The 22,897-nt window shown below is 44.3% G+C and overlaps 1 protein-coding gene across 2 annotated transcripts in view; it reads left to right on the top strand.

Annotated features, from left to right (window-relative positions):
• The window catches only part of ZNF423 (zinc finger protein 423), a 312,821-nt gene extending 293,485 nt beyond the window's left edge, over nt 1-19,336 (top strand). Inside the window, exon 9 of one of the 2 annotated variants that reach the window (XM_035120988.2) lies at nt 17,683-19,336. In XM_035120988.2, the coding sequence (XP_034976879.1) occupies nt 17,683-17,712 (30 nt within the window). In that variant the 3' untranslated portion in view covers nt 17,713-19,336. The remainder of the gene's footprint in view (nt 1-17,682) is intronic. The other variant, XM_035120989.2, reaches the window with a different exon arrangement.
• Nucleotides 19,337-22,897: the final 3,561 nt, after the last annotated feature.

A 22,897-nucleotide genomic window follows, 5' to 3' on the forward strand; every position in this document is an offset into this window, starting at 1 on the left:
TGTTTGTGCCAGCAGCTATACTACAACCCTTTTTGAAAAGAAAAAAGGAAAGCAAAGAAAGCCCTACCTGAAGCAACCTTTGTTCAAAGCCATTACACAGAGCATTTAGATGGTTGGAGTTTTGGTCCCTCTGACTTGCTGACTTGCTATTTGTTCTTTAAATGAGCTGAGATTGACCTTTAAAGAGAAAAGGCGTGTTCTGCTATTTAGTTTTTTGGGGGGGGAGGGAGGGAGGGAAGCGGCTTTTCGAGGGGAGAAACACAAACTGGTGTTTTCCATACACTCAGCTATTGAAAAAGCGGTAAAGCTTTGGGCTGGTTTAAGTTTGGTGGGTTTTTTGCAGTTGCTCTGTGCTGTTGCTGCTACCATCAGTTAAGTCTACCGTAGCTTGACAAGGGAGAAGGGGGCTCGTCAAAGGACACCCTTCCTAGAGACCTGGAGCCAGCCTTGTCAGGATCCCAAGTCAGAGGGAGCAACTGAAGGTGAAACTGCCCGTTGACTTTAGTTGAACCGTCTAGCTCAGGGATGCCTAGACTTGTGTCTCTAGCTCCCACAGGAATGAGTCAATTGGCAACATGGCGTTTGCCCCTTCAGTTCTTGATAGGATCAGAAAGGAGTTCCTGTTGAACTTCAGTCTCTGACCAGAGCCGTGCAAATCAGCCCTTATTACAAGTGGAAGACAATGTGGCCTTTTGTTCTGTTTTAGTAGATTGGCTTGTTTCTGTGGCTGGTTACCAAGAGCAGACTGCTGTGTTAACACCAGATGTTCTTCACTTGCCTTTAGGCTGAATTACTCTCCTGCCCCGATTTTATTTAATGTAGGCAAGTTGAAGAGATGATGGCTGTGGACTAGGATTCTTGCAACAGCCTTCCCCAACTGAATGCTGTGCCAACATGGTCAATGGCAATGGGCGATTGAGAGTCGTAGCTGCAATTTGGAGGGTGCCAGGCTCAGGAAGGTTGTTCAAGAATACTTCCCTCCATGATCCTGCAGGAACAAAACCCCAAATCCACATCTCCGTAGGGATTAAATCCCTGTGGGACTGTTGAGGAATCATTTTCAGTGCCCATATATTTTTAACTTTGTTTATGATGTATATTGCTGGATATTTGCATCCTGCTCTCTCCACCATCCTTTACCATTTGACTCCCTTGATGAAATCATTTTGGATTAATGCTGCAGCAACATGTTTTTTCAAGTTGCTGTCACCCTCAAATAATGAGCAGGCACCAGCATTTGGTATTTTCAAATTGCAGTTACTTGCATTCAAGCCTGAAATTTGCATTAAGAGAAATAAATCATTAGCATTAGACTCTTTGCAGGGGAAAAGATGTGGGATGCACACAAATCAAAACTTCTTTATTTCTGGTTTGTTAATCCACAACCTGAATACCTTGTAACTCTCATCTCACAGTTCTTCAGGGTGACAACACACCTTTATTTTTAATCTGGATGATGAACCAGTTTTAAGTTTATCACATTCTTGTCTGGCTCCTGGTATTGCAGTAATTGTCTGTCGTGAAGGGAGACAGTGATTGCTCATGGCTGATCATGTTCTATTTTACAACAGCAGCTCTCATCAACATCCTCATCATCCTCACCTCTGGTTTATTACTCCAATTCTAAACAATCACCTCAAGGTTATTTACAAATAAGATGGTTAAAAACACAAAAGTTGCATATGCATTTAAAACAAGATTGAAACCCAAAGAAGTAGACACTTGTGGCAAAGACCCATTTCTCTAGCTGAGAAAGCCTGTTGGAGCAAATTTGTCTTTGATAGTGGGCACCTGTCGTAATTTGACAGGATGCTATTCCACAGAACAGGAGCAGCCAAACTAAAGGCCCTGCTCTGAGTTACTGCAGAGTAAGCTTCTGAGAGCTTTGGAATTTGCAGGAGAAATTCCTTCATAGACCACAGAGAATTCCCGGGAGTAGAAGTGAATTGGAGGATCTTGGGTAATTTTCCTGAACCACTTGGTTATTTGAAAATTGGCAGGAGTGGACAAGCATCCCTGAATGACAACTTTGGTGTTCCTCTGCACTGTGAACCAAAAAAGACAGCATGAGGACTGCATTTTAGAGAGTGTTCTCTGTTCACATGTATGGTGATGGGGGAGGGAGGTTCAAGGTACCCAGAGAAGCATTCTGTGTGAACTGGAAGTATACTTGAACCTGTCTCCCAGAAACCACTGTAATACATCAGGGGTTCATCGGCAGTCACAGCATGTTATATCCAGTGTCAGTCTTGCTCAGATCAGACTAATTGAAATTAAAGGTAATGACTAACTTAGGTCCATTAATTTTAGTGGGTCTTCTCTGAGTAGGAGTTAGTTGGATACAGCCCAGTGAAATGAAAATCAGAACATTTTCAGAGCCCATCTGGATGTCATGTCTGCAGATCTGTTTGCTTTTAACCCAGATGTGCTGCATCAAAAGGGCCACAAAGCTGCCTGACTCCTCCTTTTTCATTCCACTTTCCAGGCACTCATCTCCCAGCAAAGCTTATTTCCATTATCTGAGATTGGTCAAGGAGAAATGAGGGCATAGGAAGAGGCATTAGCACCCCATTTACTTTTTTTTAAAAAGATCTTCCCCACTTCATATGTAATTGGAGCATACTTGAGTTTGAAGAAACGAGTCTGCTGATGTCCTCATTACTTTGGCTCTGAACGTGCCATGTTACAGTAACTGAGCGAACTCAGAAGATGGCATTGTCAAGGGCCCTTTCCCGTTGTCTCTGATATGTCACTTCCGAATGCCAAAGCAACATATAAAGCAGAGGAGACCATCTTTTATACAGAAAGCTGTTCTGATCAGTATGGCTCTTTTGTTCAAACCTGCCATTGCAAAGTAAAAAATAAATTCCATTCTCAGTATCTCTTGGGGAGGCTTCACCATCTCATTTAATCAACTCTTTATTGCTCCCTTTTCCATACGAATAATAAATGGGGTGTTTTGTGTGTACCTGGTCACAGAAATGTGCAAAATGCTAATTAAGAAGTTCTAAGTGTATGTGTGTGTGTGCGCTATCACTTCTTGAAGCTTTGTTGCTACAGAGAGGATTTACCATGAAAGGGCATTCTGTTTCAAGGAAAGGGAAAAGGTGGATTTCGATATGTATGTGTGTGTGTGTGTGTGTGTGTGTGTGTGTGTCCGTGTCCCCTGCACAAATATGCTGGCCCAAAGCTGGCGCAGCTTATCTCCTATCACTTCAGTGTGAGGCAGCCAGAGTTTGTATACCAGGCTCCTTCTTCCTAGGCTGTCAAGACGCAGCTGGAGCAAAGAGTCCTCTGCATCCCACAATATTAGGCTCTCAAAGCAAGGCTGCAGTGGTGGCATCTCCTTGGCATGGCTTTGCTCAACAGCAGATGTGATTAAAGGAAGCCCACGCTGGTCTCAGAGAAGACCCTTCTGTGCCCTTATTTGGATGGATGGTAGTAGCAGCAGCCAGAGGCCTCTCGAGCCCAGGAAGGAGGATTTGGATAGGGTCAGGCAGAACAAAAGAAAGGGGCATAGTTTAAAAATAAAAGAGGAGGCCCCTTTTTTACCGGAGGGAAAAATCCCACCCTACTCTGTATGTTTCTACTTGGAAACATAGATTGCACAAGCTCGTGAAGAATTTGTGAGAGATTATCAATGAAAATGTGACCTAATATTATTTATGGAGGGTCATTTGATCACTTAGTAATAACACAAAAGCGCCCTTGTACATATGGGCCTGGTTCACACGTTGTGCTAAACCAAACTATGGCTTAGCATGAATGCAAGTGTTCGTAGGCTCCTGGAGAGGAGATAGTGGCCACAGTGTTCCTCCTTCATCCTTACTTAGGCGTATGCTGTAAACCAGACCTGAGCTCATGGTTTAGCTTTCCCCGAACAAACCATAACCCATAAGTCATAGAATGAACCTTGGTTACAACTTGTGGTTGGTCCGAAGTGAACTCAACCATGAGCCCAGGTTGATCCTGCTCCGACGTATTAGTTTCACTTACATCAGTGGTTCCCAATTGGATATCCAAATTTTCAAAAGTAGGGGGTGCATGGCTTGACTTTTGAAAAACAGGGGGGTTGCAGTACTTAGCTAATTGGGAACCACTGCCTTACATCAAAGTGGGGTAGCAAATGTTCAGTAGAAAACAGCGATTAAGCCATACAACAGGGGAGAGGAACGCTAATCTGCTTCTTGGAGGGAGATGTGAGAAGTACCCGGCAGGATCAGACCAAAGGTTCATCTAGTGCTGCACAACAGCCAATCAGATGCTTTTAGAAAACCCACCAGAGGAAGATGAAGGCAGCAGCCCTTCTCTACTGCTGCCGGCCTGCATTTAGAATTCAGAGGAATGCTCCCTCTGAAACTGGAGGTATCATACAACTATCATGACTAGGCACGCTGCACGCCTGAAGTAGTTGGTATGGCTGATACTAGCCCAGGTCTGAGCTACATTTGCCTTGGCTAAACCTTTCATGAGCTTTGATACATGCTGGAACAGTCAGGAGTCTGCTTTACGGCGCTGTAATGGTCAGCTTGCAACAACTGTGCACCACCCATAAATAGGAAGAAACAATAAAGGCTTGTGAATTGGCCCTGGGACTTGCATACTGTGGGACATGGTAACAGCTGCAGCGTGCAACACAGCAAAGATACGATGCTCATCTGCCATTGTAATGAAGTTACGGCGGCCTTGCAAGCGGAAAACGCTGGCCCAAATTCAAGGGACAGATGGAACGGGAAGCTGCAGAATTCAGATTAATTAACCAATGTGACACCGTATCTCATGGCTTAAATAAGGATTAGGGGTGCTTTGCTGCAAAAAGTCATTGTCCCCCATTTGGTGCTAGAGCAGTTGTTATGTATTCATGCTCTGATGCGCCAGAAAAATGCAGATTGTATCTAGATTATGTTTTGTATTAATGGTTCATATTCCGGTTATGCAGGCATGTTCTTTGCCTTCCTTTGCTCATTATTTTCTGGTTAACTTGGTTTATTTTTCACTATATCTCACTGCAAGTTTCTATATACTGAATGTCATCTTGCCCACTATGGATTTTATTTGAAGTGGCATTCATATGGAAGGTGGTTAACCTGTTAATCTTTACAGAGCAATGGGACTTTCTTAATTTCATCATGCTACTCCCTTAAAGGTGCATGTTTTCAGTATAAGTACATGATTCACCTTATTTAGAAATGTGCATCCAATTGTGTTGTGTGTGAAACCTTGGAGTCAGGCTGATCGTCAGATGTTCGCACATCAGTGCAACCCTGGACTGCAGAAGTTGTAACTGAATGTGCAAATACACCATAATGTTGCTGGCTTTTTGTGGAATTAAGATTCCATGTAATGCTTGCTTTTAGAACTGTAAAGTTTGGGGTCTGTGAGGAATCACACAGAGGATTATAATTACGTAGGAAGTTCTCCCATCACGCAGCACATTATAGCTGAGTTATGGGGCTTATAGTAGCTTTCTGTTCACTAACCCCATGATCTCAGCACTCTTAATGCAAAAATGCAGTTATCCTGCAGCACTGACTGCTGTAGGGCAGGGCTAGATAAGAAGGAAGCTGTTCATGTAGCCCTGAACCCAAACTGTGTGGTGTAAATATGGGGTATATTTACTTCCATGTGCCTCAGTTGCCTCTCCCTTTGCTAGGGGTTTCCAACATAGTGCCCTCCAGATGTTGTTGAACTACAATTCCCGTCATCATGATCCTTGGCCATGCTGGCTGTTGCTGCTTAAGGTTGTAGCCCATTAAATACCTGAAAGGCACCCCATTGGCAACTCCTGCTCTGTAGTTAAGTTTTAACTCCAAACTCAGTCACTAACAAGGTTTGGAGGGAAATAGTCTCCCCTTAACAGAACACTTCAGAGGTGGTTTATTTTCATAAGAACATAAGATGCTGCTGGATCGGGCCAGTGGCCCATCTAGCCCAACATCCAGATGCATGGCTATCATTTAAATGTTCTCTGCAGCTATTACATGCCAACATTAAATTCAAGGCTGATAATAGTTTGGGGGAGGGCGATTTCTTATCTTGTCCAAATCCTACCCAGTTGCCGTCTCACAGTTAAGCAGCTGAACATCAGTCTGTGTTGGGATGGATGCAAATTATTACAATGTGTTCAGCGGTGCATGCCAGCGGATCCGAGATCAGAAGCCAGCTCTTTTGTGCGTGAAGCCGTTCTTGAGAACTTCAGACCAGGGCAAGGAAGGAGGCACGTTGGCAACTCCCCAAGAAGATTGTGGACTGTCCAAGTTGAGGTTAAAAGGGCAACAATTGTCAACAGAACCAGCCTGTGTGCTGGGATCCTCCATTGTCTGTCTTCCTTCTCCACTCCAGATAAACAAAAAAATCCATTACGCAGTCAGATGGAAATGATTTAGGGGTGGGGGGAAAGAATGACACAAGTGCTAAAGATTTCTAAAAATATTCTATTGTCGTGTGCTTCTGACAATAGTAATTTAATTTTGGTTCATTTCTCCTTTTGCATTTTGGGCTGTCGGGCAGGAGATGCAAGGTTCATTCCTGAGTTTGTTTTGATCTTCAGCATGGGGTAACCAAAAGTACAAACTGGAGACAGGGTGATGAATCTACCTTTGCAAGAAAAATTCTCTGGAGCCCACCTTCTCTCGAGACGGGGTATTATTAGTTGCCTTGTTTCAATAGGTGCCTGAGTGAATCATAGTGTGTTTACATATATCCTCTCTCTCTTTCTAACAGAGAACTTCTGCTTATCTCTTAATAATGTATTCTCTCATGTTTTTTTATTTATTTCCGAAGCGCTGTGTTAAGGAAATTTTCCCTAGGGTTGTGCTTTACCTTCCTTCACAATTGCATTTTTCCAGTGGGTTTTAAAAAAATAAAACAAAAAATAAAATAGGGAGACCGCAGTCCTTGTAATGTGATTCTTAAAGGTGTCTCCGAGACAATGCCTGCTCCAGCTATGTATTAGGAAGAGATTGACTTGGATCCTTTCCTGATAACTCATCCTGGGGTTCAAAGGGACAGTAAAGAGAAATGGGTAGCTGTGCCAGGACTTTAAAGACATGAGCTTAGCACAGCCATTTGTTCTAGGTGTTAGAGCTCACAAATTGTGCACAAATTGAGTTTCTTCATTCATTTCACTGGAGGACACAGTGCACACTTCTTCGTAGGTGTGAATTTGCTAACCCCACGATTGAAACACATGTACAAGAGCCACATGTACATCATAGAACACAAATATATATGGGTTGAGGTCAAGGGTGTCCATCCAACAATGAAATCCCTTATGTTTGGCCATTGATATCAATGGCATGCTATCTTGTCATTGGTCAAGGCTCTTGAAGGCAGTGCCTAAATCTAGTCCCCAAGTTCAGTCACTGGACCTAGGACTAGAACTAGGCGTTGTATTCAATGTTAAAAGTCACTTAGTGGTATCCTTGTTGCGCAGACAGAACGTTGTTGTGCAGTGGAAAACAGAAATACCTTACTGCAGATTATTGTGCAACTGATTGCGCAACAAGAATCAGCTGCATTAACCAAGTTGAAAGTCAGGCTCCTGTTTTTTAAAGTACTTTTTTAAAGTCCTTCTCCAGGCTCCAGAGCCCCTGACACTGCCCATAATTCCAGGTCCATAATCTCTACAAATACCAAGCAACACATTGAAAATAGAACTGCAGAGTCTTTCCCGCCAATCAACTGCACTCTTCTCATCTTCTCCAGCCAATAGTTTTCTCTCTTTTCTCCCCTCGCCAGGGAGGCATCATGATGACATCAGCACTGTGTGCGCACCTGTCTCTCGCCATGCAGCTGAGAGCCCACTGAACAGCTGTTTGGCAGGAAGCAGGTGACAAGACCTGCCACACCTGCCCCTGCCCCTTTTCTGCATTCCATTGCTATGGAAGAACATCAAACTAATGAGCTCTGAGCAGACTGAACTTGAGCACATTCTAACCAGTGTCAGCTCATCGCTTAATTCTATTATCACAGCACTGTGTGACTGTGGAACATGGACAAGGAGAAACAAAATGACATGGGGAATTTATTCTTAAAGAGAGAGAGAAATGTTTCCTGAAATAATGCCTTGCTGAAAGGTATTTCCTGGAGAACAATTACTCTTCACCCACCCCAAATGTAAGGTTTACTCCGGGAAGCACCAGGCTTGAGGGGACCCCAAACAAGGTGTATTTCAGTGCCTCCCCCAGCCCTAAAGTGGAGGCAGAGGGGACGGGCAGCAGTGGGCAGCAGAAGGACTGGATGGCAGGGCTGGAAGCAGCACAGCACCCACCACCAAGTGCTCCCACAGTCCAGTGCTGTGAAGAAAAGCACTGGCAACTGTAGCAGGCTGGCAGCTGTAGTGGGCTCTCTGAGACCCATGGACCCTGGCATTTGACCAAACGTGTTGGGTGCTTCAGCTACCAGCAGAGCTGCTTCCAGGATTTGGGGGAGGGGCTTGGACATGGGAGCCCATACTGTGAATCATCCATGGCTCATTTCCCTGTCTCCTATTTCGTTAAGTGCATGGTGTGCTCCCAACAATGGATGGGTTGCTTGTATTTTGAACCAAAAGCTCAAATTCCATCTTCGACTAAGGCAGAGCTGCCAACACAGTGGCCTCCAGATGTTGTAGACTAGGGGTATTATGTGCTGTTTGATTGCAGGTGCTGCAATCAAATGGCGAAGTCAGATTCACATGTACTGCATGTTGTGATTCCTGCTTGTGAATGGATGCAGCATTTAAAGGGGTTTGATAGGACCCATACTAAAAAATAATGTATTTGAGCTCCCCTCTTAGGGATTTGGCTTTTCTTCTAAAGAAAATGCAAATAATGTGAAAGTAGGGAAATTCCACATTGCGAATCTATGTAATGATTGTGGTTTGCGGCTTTGTCAAGTGATGCGCGGAATCTAAATCGTGGCATAATCTGCCATCACATCACTCCCTTGTAAAGTGTAGCCTCCAGATCAGGCATCCCCAAACTTCGGCCCTCCAGATGTTTTGGACTACAATTCCCATCTTCCCTGACCACTGGTCCTGCTAGCTAGGGATCATGGGAGTTGTAGGCCAAAACATCTGGAGGGCCGCAGTTTGGGGATGCCTGCTCCAGATGCTAGTAGGGCATTTAGTAACACCCAAGTATCCGTAGTCAACATCATGCCCTTCAGATGTAGTTCTTGAACTTGTTGTTTAGTCGATTAGTCATGTCCGACTCTTCGTGACACCATGGACCAGAGCACGCCAGGCACTCCTGTCTTCCACTGCCTCCCGCAGTTTGGTCAGACTCATGTTCATAGCTTCGAGAACACTGTCTTGAACTACATTAGCCTTGAACTAATTCTTGAACTACATTAGTCCTAATCAGCATGGCCAGTGGTCATGGATGATGGGAGTTGTAGTCCAACAATGTATCTGTTCAGATCAACCCCCCTCCCCCCTTTCAGATATGTATATATGCCCTTTCAATAAATCCACATTTGAAATGTTTGGGAATTCTGTGTTTGGGAAATTTCGAGTTTTATTCTCACTGAAGAAATACATATGCAAACACACACATACGGATTGCTTTGGCACAAAGAATCCAGAGTTTGTTTGACATAATGTACAAGAAGTGATAAAATAGCAAGCTTTGGAGCTGCACAAAATACTTCGAGGAGGTCTGCACCAGCAGTCTAACTCTCCCAGCACATCTGTTACATGCTGCCAATCATAATTCCAGCTAGAGGTTCTCCCATCCCGCAGGACTTTAAACCTCTTGAACCTCCCTCCCTCCACTTTTCATTTTTCTTAATTTCCATCTAACACCCTGCATTCTATGGTTTCTGAGCATGCTCACTGCGCCCCTTTTTTGGGAGGGGCATTGCCCCATTAAAGCTTTTATTTATTTTCCTGTTTTTACAAACATCAGGGTTCCCCCCAAACAAGCTGATCCTACCTTCTTGTTTCTCAGTGGCTCCATTCCTGTCAGCACTAGCCGCCTGAGCTTGCTTTTAGAGGGAGTAATTTGGGATCATTATTTGAAACCAGCTTGGTTGGTCGCCTTGGTACACAGGGATGCTGAAAACCTTCCCCATAGCAATAATAAAGATGGTGCTGCATTCATTATTGTTCCATCAGTGTACATGCTACTTTTTAGAGAGGTATGAAAATATGTCTGTGCCCTCAAGATGTTGATGGCCCTACGTGTCAACAGAGGGAGAGACAGCATAGCATGAGTACCTGGGGCGGGGGGGGGGGATATGCAGAGAGAAAAACAGCGTCACAAACCAAGGTTTAGTTTCGGTAAGGTATGAGGACTAACAGGTAGAGGCAGAGACTTCATGGGAACAGTGGATTTTAAAGCAAGGGGATAGAGAGAGCTTGAGAGCTACGCAAAGAGAGCCTTTGCATTCATCTAGAACACTGGGATCAAATCATCACTTTTCTTGCCATTTGTGAAGACTGGGTTATCTTGTATAGCATCTAGTGGGTTGTTGCACTTCACTTATGATAATGACCTCCTTTTGGATGCTGCTGTTAAGAATCCACAATTAATAATTATATTGGACTGTAATGATTGGAAAGAATTTGGAATTTGGACTAGAATGGCAGCAAGAATCGTTACTCAGAATCCTCAGATTTTGAAGCATGGGAAGTAAAAAAATTTATGATTTGGTATAATATTTGGTTTAATAGATATGTATTTGTATAATTTGGAATAATTGATATGATATGATTGGTTTGTAAGTGAAAATTTAATAAAAATTGATTTTTTTTAAAAAAAATCCACAATTAATCAGTAGGCCAGTCCAACTCTCCTCCTCCTCCTCCTCAGCTTTAAGGGATCCTCCAAATAGAACTAGAAGCTGCAAGCTGTCATTCCTAGAAGACCCCACCCTGCTTTTCCCCCCAAGTGTTGCTCTATAGGTTAGGATTAATCCCTAGCAGCTGAGAAAGGAAATTAGGGTAGGCCACATATTTCTTGGGAAATTGAGAGCTAGACAGATAACGAACCACACTTGCGCGTTACCTGGAACAACCGGGCTGGGAATTGATGCCTGGGTTTAGGAGAAGCTCTGGTTACCCGCTATCAGTTTTAATGAAGTGTGTTAACTAAATTGGATTTGGAGTACTCATTGAAAGCTGTTTATGGCACGCTCTTGAGTACATTTACCATTTTGTCGGAAGTGCATGCTAGCGAGCATATGAGTCTTTAAGACAGGCCATCTGTTAGTGTTAGACCCTTGGATAATTGTCAGGTCGTTCTAAAAATAAGCATATATACAAACTGCCCAACAGTGCAAAGGTGATTTCCCCCTCTCACAATTTCCTTCTATGACAGAGAAAAGGGGTGGGGAGTGGGGACAGCACAATGCCATGAGTGGTCATTCTGCGCTCTCAGCTCTCCCCCACCCCATTTTTTTCTGCAGGCTTTTCTGATTCGCAGCCCCCTCCCTGCTGCAAGCCGGTTGCTGCCTGTCACATCTCAAACTTTGGATTAGCACAGTCCCAAACTAAGGCTCTTGGGAGTGGGGCGGGGGGGGGGTCCCTGGAGGACCCCCATAATATAAGCTTTGCTGGCTGAGGCAAGTACTTTCCCCTCCAAATGAAAAATATCCACATGAAAAGCCAAAGCACAAAAGACCTCGATCCTCATGATGGGTTTGTTCTTAATTGCATCAAACAAACAATAAAATGTAATGGGTAACATTTGCAATTAAGGAAACACCCGGAAAGCAAAGTATTGGGGGCGGGGGAATGATTAATTTAGGTTCTAGATGCTGGTTTTTTTGTTTAAGGTATATTAGGCATATATTAGCCGTAAGCTAGGAAGCCCCAGTTGAAACCTTAGGTTCCATTGTCTATCAGGAAACAGAGGGTGGGGAAGATGTCTGCCTGGGACCCTAGAGGGCTGTTGTCAGCCAGAGTAACTAACACCGGTACTGGGCTAGAGGGACAAAGCTGAGACACACCCTAAGCCCACCTAAATAGGAAGCTGCCTTATTCTATCCTGCTCATTGTTTTCCACACTGACTGGCAGGAGCTCTCTGGGATTTTAGACGGGAGTCTTTTCCCAGCCCTACCTGGAGATCCCAGGGATTGAACCTGATGCTCTGCCACCAAACTGTGCCCCGTCCCTAACTATCCGTCTCTGTTCACGTGAATGCAGCCTCGGCTGAGTCCATGTTCCTTCACCTAGATTCCAAAATCTCCAGCTCTCACCAGTAGACCCTACCTGGCACACGGAAGAAGCATAACAGATGTGGAGCACACCATCAAATGGACGTGTTGCAGTCTCAAACCACCATCACTCCCCTCCCGGTAGCATTTTAATTTTTTTCACCTGCTCCTGTTGTAGTACTCCTGTGGATTGCTGGCAGAGATTGTTACTGCAGGGTGGAAGATTCCCAGCTCGAGTGCCAGCTTTTTAGCTGTGCTCCATTTCCGCCCCCCGCCCATGCCTCCACTTCGCTCTTCCGGCCTGCCAGCGTTGCCTTGCTATGCTTCTCCGTTGGTCCTTTTAAAACCCACTGCCTTTATTGCTGTTCTGAAGGCAGAGCACGAGCGTCATTTAGACATGCCTTTTTAAAAAATACATTTAGTATATGCTCAGTAACAAGAATAAAGTTGTTCTTGAAGGTGGTGTGCTCACCGCAAACATATGTTCTGAACTTCCATAAGGGGGTAAATCACACCGGGTGATTGACTGGCATATGCATTTTGCAAGGTGCTGTTCACTTAGTCTGAATCTGCTATTTAGCCCGCAGGTATGAATGAAAGAGGAGGTTCAGCCAGCCAGTAATATTTTTAAAATGTACCGTGTGGTGCCTTGTAATCATATGGGAAGGTGAATGGCTACCTATACCACCTGGTCACTAGTCATGTTGCCAAAATTCACAATTACCTGCCTTTAAATATGCTTATAATGTTCAGGTGCATTATGAGTTGAGTGTCATTTAATCTAAAGTTATTCTCTGGCTTGGATTCTAATGTGCTCCCCTGGCAGCTTAAGCACTGCAACAGTTGTGACTCAGGCCGCAGAGACCTTGGGAAATGTAATTTTCCCAAGGCACCCGATCCCCAGTTGCCCTGGAAACTATATGCCCCATCTCCTGCTGAGCATATGGTCATTCGTGCCACAATGGGGGACAAATTTCAGGTGCCTAAGTGTGATTAATTGGGATGCCCACCTAAGTTCAGAGGGAAGGTGGTTCCATAATACAGGTGCCACTGTATTATGGAACCACCAAGTTGCAGCAATAGAGGGGCAGCTTTTTTGGGGGGGGTGGTGGTGGCAGGAGATGGCTTACCCCTGAGAAGCAGTTGGAGAATTTCTCTTCTCCATAGATAAATTTGGTGAAATGGTACCCTCCACAAGCTCCAGACATCCCTGCCAACAAATAAGGGGCAGAATTCTGAAAGGCCATTTGTGCAAAGCTCTCCATACAACCCACAGGGCTTCCCCAAGAATAATATTATATACACGACTTTCTAGTTTTATTCATGGCAAATGTTACTCTGAGGCCCGGGGACCAATGGGTGGCATGACAATCGGCTGAGGCCGTGGGTTGTTAGGGAGCTGAACAGTGACCCCACTTGTGAATTGCTGTCAAATTTGAGCGTAATCAGCCTTGCATCTTTGCCCAGCCTCTTGCTTACGAAAACAGCATGCTCTTTATATTAGCTGTGTGCAGAAGGTATTATTAACCTGTGTATGAGAAGAGAAGGTTCACAAGGAGAGCTTCATTATCAGATTTAGAGCCGCATACCATTCTGTTATTGACCTGCCTGGTGTAATCAATGCGGCAGGCACACAGGTTGGGAATCATGTTCTCGGCCTGTGGAACGTACGCCTTGCCGCTAGTGCTGATTGTGCATTATCTTTTAAATGATACTGCCTAAATAAGTATGGATCTGCTGAGTACCAACAGCCCTCGCTTCGACTGGAGAATGCTAAATCTTTTGCATTTGCTCCTTTTAAGAAAAATGAAAAAGTTGGTATTAGGCTGTCCGAAGAAATTGAAATCTACGGCCAACAAGAAACATGGCTGCACTGAGGCAAGCAGGCATATGTCAGAAGGAGGTGTAGTAACATGAAACATGCGCTGTTGCATTTCTGATGAGGTCTGGTTTCTTGGGACATGAGGTGCATGGAGTGGGTTGAGAAGGCAATAGGGAATTTTGGTTGTGGGTTGTTGTTGTTTTTAAAAAAGTTGAATAGAGAATGAGTTTGAACAGCAATGGTTTTGCCCATGTGAGTGCATGCAGGAAATGTCTGCACAGATGGAGAGTCCAGACCAGGAACTGCTTTTGCTGCCCTGAGAATATTTGCAGTTTCCCAGGGATGTGCCCAAACTGACAGTGTAACTGTGTTTTCATGTGCAGCCTAGTCATGGCAAGATAGGAAGATGCTTTATAGCAGGTGAGACTGTTTGCCTGCTCAGACTGACCGCAGCTCCCCACTGCTAGAAATGGTAGGTGGGCAGAGTGGCAAGCTTGTAGGCTTCCCCTTTTAGGGCATCTTGCCAGCCACTGTGAGAACAGGATGCTGGACTAGACGGGCCATCCGCCTGATCCAGTAGGATCGTCTTGAGTCCCTGTGTTATTACAAGGCTGTTGACAGAGCTTGCAAGCCAAGTTTTAAGAGCTTTAGGAGAGGTGTGTTTGGCAGGAACACAAGAAAGGTATGTTGGCAGCGCTTAGAGGGCTGGAACTCACTTCCTAAGGAAGCCAGTTTAGCCTCTCACTTCATTGGCCAATGCCAGCAGGTGAAAACCTACTTGTTTAGACAGGTCTTTGACTTGCAGAGGGGGCTTCCTCCTCCTTTGATGCTTTTATCTTCCTCTACTATTTATTTTTAAAGCTTTTTTAAAACAACAACAAAAACATTTATGCAACAAAATTCAAAACCTTTACAGAAGAGAAGAAAAACAAAGGAGACAGCTACTCTGGGTTGTATCCTATATTATTGCCCTGCCCTTTAATTGCCTCTTGCTTTTATTTAGTGTGGCTTTCTTTCTTTTTGTATTTTTTTAAGTGCTTATTATCCTAAGCCGCTTTGAGCGTCCTTTATGGAGAGCTGGGGGTATACATTTAATAAATGAGAACGTTAATAAACTCAAAAGAGGTTTTGAAATAGCTGTGCCAGTGAGAAACAGCAGAATTTTAAATGTCTTTCTCGATCTAGGCTGGGGAAGCTTCACCTCCCAGATGTTGTTGGGCTACAACCCCCTTCATCGCTGACCATTGGCCATGCTGGCTGGGGCTGATGGGAGTTGTAGTCCAACAACATCTGGAAGGCCCCAGGTTCCCCAGCCCTGAACTAAATGCTCACCATTGTATATAACTGCAATAAATGAACAGCCACCTTCTCCATCTCATTCTTGGTGGAATTGCCCTGCTGTTTTGAAGCTCTGACTTCTCTTCTACATTTAATTTATTTTTATTTTTTTGCTGTACCTATTTTTCTACATAGCAGTGTTTTATGCTTGCCCCCCACCCCTTAACCTTTTGTCATGTGGTGTGCAAAAGAATGAGCACTATTATGTGTAGTTTCATAAGAAACCCACTGGCCACAATGCATGCTAACAACTTTTGATATGACTTAGAAATGCCACGGCACTTGTGACACCTGGTGGTCACTCTGGGGAAGTGCACAGTTCAGCAACTTCGTGTACAGTATTTAAATGGGGTCGCCGCTACCTCCAGAGACAAGGCCTGCAAATGGATCCTCCATTAGTTAGATGTTGTCACCAGACAAATTTTCATTAGACTGATGTCATCTCAATAATAATGGATTCAGGAGGAGTTTCCTGTGCAGAGAATAACATTGAGTTGCTTAGAAAGAAGTGAATGATCTGTAGAGAGTTAAATATATTTGTGTGTTGGTCTGATATTACGCTGATGTGAAAGAGTAGTTGGACAGCTCTGCAGATAGGCATTGCAAGGCAAACATTTAGGGTTGTTGTATCAGTTAATTTAGGATGCATCCTTATAAGGGAACTAATTCCTAAACACACAAACACACATAATCAGGAAATCCAACAACCTGCCACGAAACCTTTGTGTCGCAAAGGTGAAAAGGCACAGAAGCTTTGACCGAAAGCACATACAAATCCTTCTTAGAATGAATGGGCAATTTAGTGGTGACTGGCTTGAGTTCAGTGGGATGCAAGCACAACTCTTTTTCTCTGAATTAGGACCACAATCTTCAGTTTGCTGGAGTAGCTTCCACTCTTGCAAGCAAAACTGGCACCCACTTTTGTAAATTATTGGTTCAGATCGAATCCCCCTTCAGTAGAATGGAAACTGAATGGTCTCTCATTCCGTGCCACCAGATCAGCATGAGATCATGTCTTTCAATGGATCTTTGAGAAAAGAACTGTGTTTGGAGGAGTTGTAGACCTGATTGCAGAGTGTTCTGATGAAAGGGAGTGGCCAGGAGATCTTTCCAGTGCTTCCTGGAGCTGGAGATTCCAGACGCCGTCCCCGAGGTGCTTGTAACTCCGAGACATGACTTCCGTTTGCATTAGATTGGATATGCAACTACTGCACATTAGAATTTATTTAGCCTGCTGGCAAATGACAGACAGGATGTCTGAACGCTAATGTCTCCCTTGAGGGGAAGTTGCAGCTCCCTTTATGAAGGGATGGAAGCTGATTGCAGAGGTGTGTGGTAAATGCCATCCTTTCACTAAGATCGAACCACTGAACAACACAGCCACCTTCCTCCCCCCTTGCAGTTAACCCCTTTTTGCCGTGAAATGGACACCGGCCAGAATACTGCACTGTCAGCTGTATCCAGCACTAGTCGGACTCAGAGTAGAGCCACTGACTAACTTAGATCCATTAAATTCAGTGGGTCTGCTCTGAGTAAAGCCCAATTGCTGGCTACGGCCTTGTTTGTAAAAGTTGGGAGCTTTTCAAGTTCAAAGTTCAAAGCCCCTTTGGGTACCCTGTGCAAGTTCCCTTTACTGTGCACCTGGGGCTGCTTCCTTAATGGCAGGAGCCAGGTGCAGCCGGATGTGCCACAGGGGAGGCGCATTGACCCTCTCAGTCATGCCGTGAAGCTCAGGAGGCCTGTGCGTACCTTCCCCATGCCAAGTTCAGGATGGGCCAGAGCACAGCAACTGGTGCGCTTCTCTTGCCGAAGTTATTTCTCCAACTGTCGAAGTGTTGTGAGTTGCAATCTGGCGTCCCTTTCTGCCAAGACTGTCTTATTTGCACCAAGTGAGAATAGCGAATGCAGATATGGCAAAGGCGGCGGCGGCAGCAGCAGCAGCCTGTGTGTATGTGTGTCCCTGTGCAACAGAGAATATTGTTTAATTGTTACAGTTAAGGAAGTCCCAGAAGGCAGGCACCCCTTGCAGAGCGTTACCACTTTGCCTAAATGCAGCGAAATCCTCACGGTGCTACTTGGCTAACTGCAATCCATTTCGTTGTGTGCTTCTTTCTCCCCCCCCCTTTTCTTCTTCCTTAAGTTCATGCCAGCATTAACAGATCTATCAGTACAAAGCAAATGTGTCACATTGGCAGCTGTTACTTAGGAGCATTCTCTCTTTCTTTCTCTCTCCCCCCTCCTCTTTATTGCATTTTGTTCTGTAATAATTGCAAAGCTTTTATGTTGAGTTCCGCATAAATGCGACTGAGTAGGAGGGTACGGGCTTGCTTTCTATTATTCTGCCCCTCACGCATGTCTCCTTTTCCCCATCTTTTTCCAGAACCACACGTTGAGCCAGCACGCTCAGTGAGCCCCTGGCACTACAGGACACCTCTCTGCAGAAGACTTGACGGAAGCTCAGTGGGGAGGACCATTTGAACATTACATCCAATCAAAGTGTCATTTGCAACCCAGATGTAAAACTCTAATGATTTGGCCATGAGGCGCTGCTATTATAAGCAGCTGGAAATGAATATTAATGGAAGAGATTAAAAGTATTCCATGCGCAGTATTTTTTATTGTCCTGCTTGAGCTTAGTGTACTTTAAAGCTTCTGCTTCTGACTGAATTTATAGTTGCTAGATAGGAATCTGCTTTGATGCTCTTGCCCTTTGTTGCTTCTTGTATTATACGGATAGTCCAAGATTTTAGGAGTGGTTTTTTTCCCCCTCTTCCCCTTTCCTTTAGTTTTTTCTTCCCCGTTTAACTGCTTTTTAATTGCGATTTTAGGTAATTGTGCATCGTGATGTGATGGCTTGGCTATTGTCTGAATATTTTTTCTACACTTTTTTGGGTTTTTTTTTTAACAATTGAAGACTAATGCTTTGATTGGATTTGCCAGTTCACCGGACAGTGATTAAAAATAAAACCCTATGTAATGAATATCATCGGTTTCAGTGCAACTGGATGGTCTGCTTTATAAATGTGACTTAATCTGATTGCATTTAACTAATACAGTTCAATAAAGGGAATACATTGGATGAGTGTTGGAGTCTTGAAGTCCATGTACTGCTGCTGTGTGTGAAGTATGGTGGAGGCAAATATCTACATGCAATATAACTTACCAGATGGGATATGTCTCTTAACCCTAAAAAGGTAAAGGGACCCCTGACCGTTAGGTCTATGCTAATCTCTTGCCCATAAGATTTGTAATGAGGGAAGCCAGGTAAGATGAATTAGAAAATGTCTCCTGGTTCTTTGGTTATACAATTCTGTGGAACGTGACTTAAGCCTCTGGAAATTCATTATCTTGCCGAGTTGGCAGACCTAACTCTGGGATTCTAATCCCTTGCGTAATATATGGAAATGGTTTGTAGGAATAGCCATCCAAATTCCAATAGGAATATATCTTGTGCTTGAGCTGTACATGAAACCCATTCTAAACATTAATATCTAACTAGTGAATCAGGAACACTGTGTATCATGATTCCTGACATATACTGTATTACACACTCATTCTAGGGATGGAAGAGAATTTCATTTGGTCTTTCTGCATGGACCACAGAATAATTCATTGTGCTTTGGATTTCTCATTTTTCCAATTTTGCAATACAGTTCATGGCTCAAAAGTGCACCAAAATGCATTGTTTAGGATAATACAAGTTTAGAAATGCAAACACTGGGACAATACATATTTTGAGATAAAATGTGCATCAAATATTGATGCATGAATAGGACAGAATGGGTTTATGAGTGAATTCCGAGCTATCCATCTTTTATTTATTCTATGGACAACTCTTTACAGGACACAGCAGGAGTTAATTTTTGAAGGCCTGTCCCATCTGACTGGGTTGCCCCAGCCACTCTAGGTGGCTTCCAACAGAATATACCGTATACAACCACAACAGAACACCACACATACACACAGATGTTGTTGCTGTCAAAAGAAGTAGGGAGCATACCTCAGTACCAGGAAAAATATACAAGGTGGCCACACCACACTCTCATTTCACACAGATTGCCTGCACATTTCCCCCATAACTTTCTTTCTAGGAGGACTAGAGACTTTCTTCTCCTCTTTGAGGAAAGCTCAGAGTCTTGGGCCCCTGCCCAGGCACATCAGTGAAAGTCTTTGCAGGCTCCAGGTTTGTGATTCCTCCCTTTGCCATTGGTCTTTCACAATAAATAAATAAATTAAGCTGCACTTCAAACCCAAAGTTTCCCTTATTTTTGTGTTTCAGCTCTTCATGATGAAGGTGACCTATTCCCACACAACCCTGCTCAACAGAGAAAGTGAGCACTACCTATGCATGTGGCTAATTAAAACCTGAGACATTGACCACATAATGAAAATATCTTCTACGGTGAAATTTATAGAAGGGTCAATACCAAATCTTGATGTAGTATAAAAGGCTGGACAAAACCCAATGGGATACAGAGAGTGTTTGGATCTGTAAACTGCTGGCTGCTCCTATCTTTGTGATGGAAAATAGTTGAAAGTATTATTAGAAACAAACAAAAATAAATAAATTGCAAGGACAATTGAGAGAATTGACCCAAGTTCAAATAATCCAAATATTGCTTGACATAACTAATCAATGAAGAGCTTCCTTGGAAGAGTTAACTGTGAGAGCAGCTGGCTTACAGTCCATGTAGTTCTATGACAATCAATGAGAGTGGCATAAACTCTCGTTTTAAGCGCTAATACCCAAGAACTTGTCTTTTCAGTGCAATCTGGTCAGCCTGAATAATGCTGGTGGCACCCACTCAATTTATACATGCTGCGTTGGGTTGTAAGTCCCAAACACCACAACCTTTCTTCATTGTGGAGTAGTTCTATCCCCCTGATCATCTTGGTTACATGTTGCCCTTTTCTGAACCTTTTCCAACTCTACAATACCCTTTTTGAGATGAGGTATCCAGAACTGTACACAGTATCACAACCATGATCATACCCTAGATTTTTTTTAAAAAAAATAATTTTTATCAAATATTTTTAACAGCATTAAAGCAGCAGTTTTATAAATATTGGCTCAGTGCATACCTGATGTAAGAAGCAGGGCACCTCTGAGCATATGCTGAGCCCGGCAATTCACTTCCTCTGTATTTTCATACAAGAAATCTACTCCTGATTCCCCGCTTCACAATAATTGTTTCAGCAACCTTACTTGCTTTCTGTGGGGTGAAGGTGATGCCTTTTTCTCTCACTATTGTTCAGCAGTTGCTATTGTTCAGATGGAAGTCAGAAACCCTTGGTGACCTACTGCAAATCACCCAGAGCTCAGGGCCGCCTTAAGCATATCGGGCACCCGGGCGCCGTGGTGCGAAGATCGCTCCAGCGCCCTCCCTGCCCCGTTTCCCGCCGCGGCAGTCTGGCGGGCGCAGCGTGCCGCACCGTTGCAGCGGGCGCAGCTGTGTGGCACCCCCTGGCAGCCTGCGCCAGCCACCCATCCTTGCCTTAGAGCCGGCCCTGCCAGAGCTTTACCAACAGATCCCAATCTAACTTTTGTTCTAATCCTAATCCAAGAGGCAACCGGGAAGGGGTGAGGGCCAAGGAGCCAAGGTGCAGAGTTATTCAGGGAGCTTCGCTTTATGTAACCAATAAAGAACTGAAGCAAGGTGGTTTTCTTTTCTTAAAAAAAAATTAGTATCTGATCAACGGTAAACATGAATTGGAGAGAAACGGCTAAATCTTGAAAACTGCCCTTACACTCACCATATGTAGTAGGTTAGGTAGGAACATTTGCAGCTTGCACCTTACAGTTCAAAAGCATGACACTCAACGAACACTGCCTGGTTTATTGCTGTGCAGGAGAACTGTTGAAGGCATGGTCAGAAGCAGAAATGCTTCTGAAAACCAGTTGCTGCAAACCATGGAAGGGAAGAGTGCTCGGGTGCTGCTTGTGTGATTCCCATATGCACCTCATTGTCCACTATGGGAAAAGGATGCTGGACTAGGTGACCACTAGTTGTTCCAGCAGGCTCTGCTTATGTTCTTAGCATCACTCGAGACTCCCACATTCCCTTTTTTGAAACCTGATTCTGCTAAAAAATGGACCTTGTATCTTGGCTGAATGTTCCTAAATCTGTGTTAGCCAAAAAAGCAAGAGCATGGGTGTGGCAAGATATCACATTTGGTTATTTAGTTGTTTAAAGTATTTATTATCCACCCTCCGTCAATACCGGGGAAGGTTATAGAACACCAAATAAAAATCAACCAGCTGAATCATAGAAGAAGCAAATATACATACCTAAAATACACCACTGGGCAAAACGTAAGCTGGCCAGGCAGGCAAATATGTCTTAACTATCTGCAAAGGAAGGGCATTGTACTGATGAGTCATCACCACAGAGAAGTCTTTGAATCCCACGTCATCTCATAGTAAGCTTCACACAATGTGGAAATATGGAGAAAAGCCGCCTCCGAGGATCTCAGGACATGAGCAGCCCTGGTCTAATGAGAGGTGCACCTCCAGGCATCTGAGTCCTGAGCTGTTTAAGCTTTCCAAGGTAAGCACCAGCACCTTCCCTTGAAATCAGAGCAAACAGGAAGCTAATGTAATTCTTTTGGAATCTATGCATCCACCTGAACTAATTAACAGTCTGGCAGCTGCATTCTGCACTAATTGAAGCTCCCAAGTCACTTTCAAGGGGAACCCCCATATAGAACCAATGGGAGGAGGAGGAGGAGGAGGAGGAGGAAGGGGAAAAGTAGAATTACTGGCGCTGCCTCTCATTGGCTCTGGCACCACCTAGTGTTGACCTCCCTGCCTTCCATCCTATCAGACCCACTGCATGCAATACATCCCAGTAAGCCAATTAGGAGGTCACCATAAATCACTGTGGCCAGATGATTCATCCCTGTTCAGACATTATGGTAGATGGCAAATCAGCCTAAGGTGGAAAGAGGGACTCTGTGCCACTCATTTCATCTGGGACCTCTAGTGACAGTGCTTGACCCAGGAGACACCCCCCCCACAACCAACACACACACACACACACACACACACACACACACACACACACACACACTGTGCCTATCCCTTCAAGGGGAGTGCAATCCCATCCAGAACAGGCTGCATGTCTTATTGCCAGGCACTGTTCAGCTGTGAAGTTTGGTACCACGTGCTGATGGCCCCCAACTTCCATGGTTTAAAAAGGGCATTTGATAAATTCATGAAGGATAAGGCTCTTAGTGACCATGAGTCTTGATGGTTACATGCTACCTTCAGAATAGGAGGCACCTGGTTGGCCCCAGCATGAAAGAGGATTCTAAACTGGGTGAGCATCTGGTCTGATCTCATGAGAGTTGATGGGACTGGATGCCATTTTAACTCTTCACGCCTACTGTTCCCCCCCCCCTGCAAATGCCCCCCCAACCCAGTGCTGTGCCTTCCTTTAGCTGAACTCAGTTCTACATTCAGATCTTGACACACATTGCTGAAAACACCTATCAACAGTAAGAGAGCCAACAGAGAAGAGTAATTAAGAGACCAAAAGGTCACTAAAACTATTATGCCCCCAGTTCAAATCCCATCTCTGCCATCATTTCACCAA

Source organism: Zootoca vivipara, chromosome 6 (assembly GCF_963506605.1).
Source record: "Zootoca vivipara chromosome 6, rZooViv1.1, whole genome shotgun sequence".
NCBI lineage: Eukaryota > Metazoa > Chordata > Lepidosauria > Squamata > Lacertidae > Zootoca > Zootoca vivipara.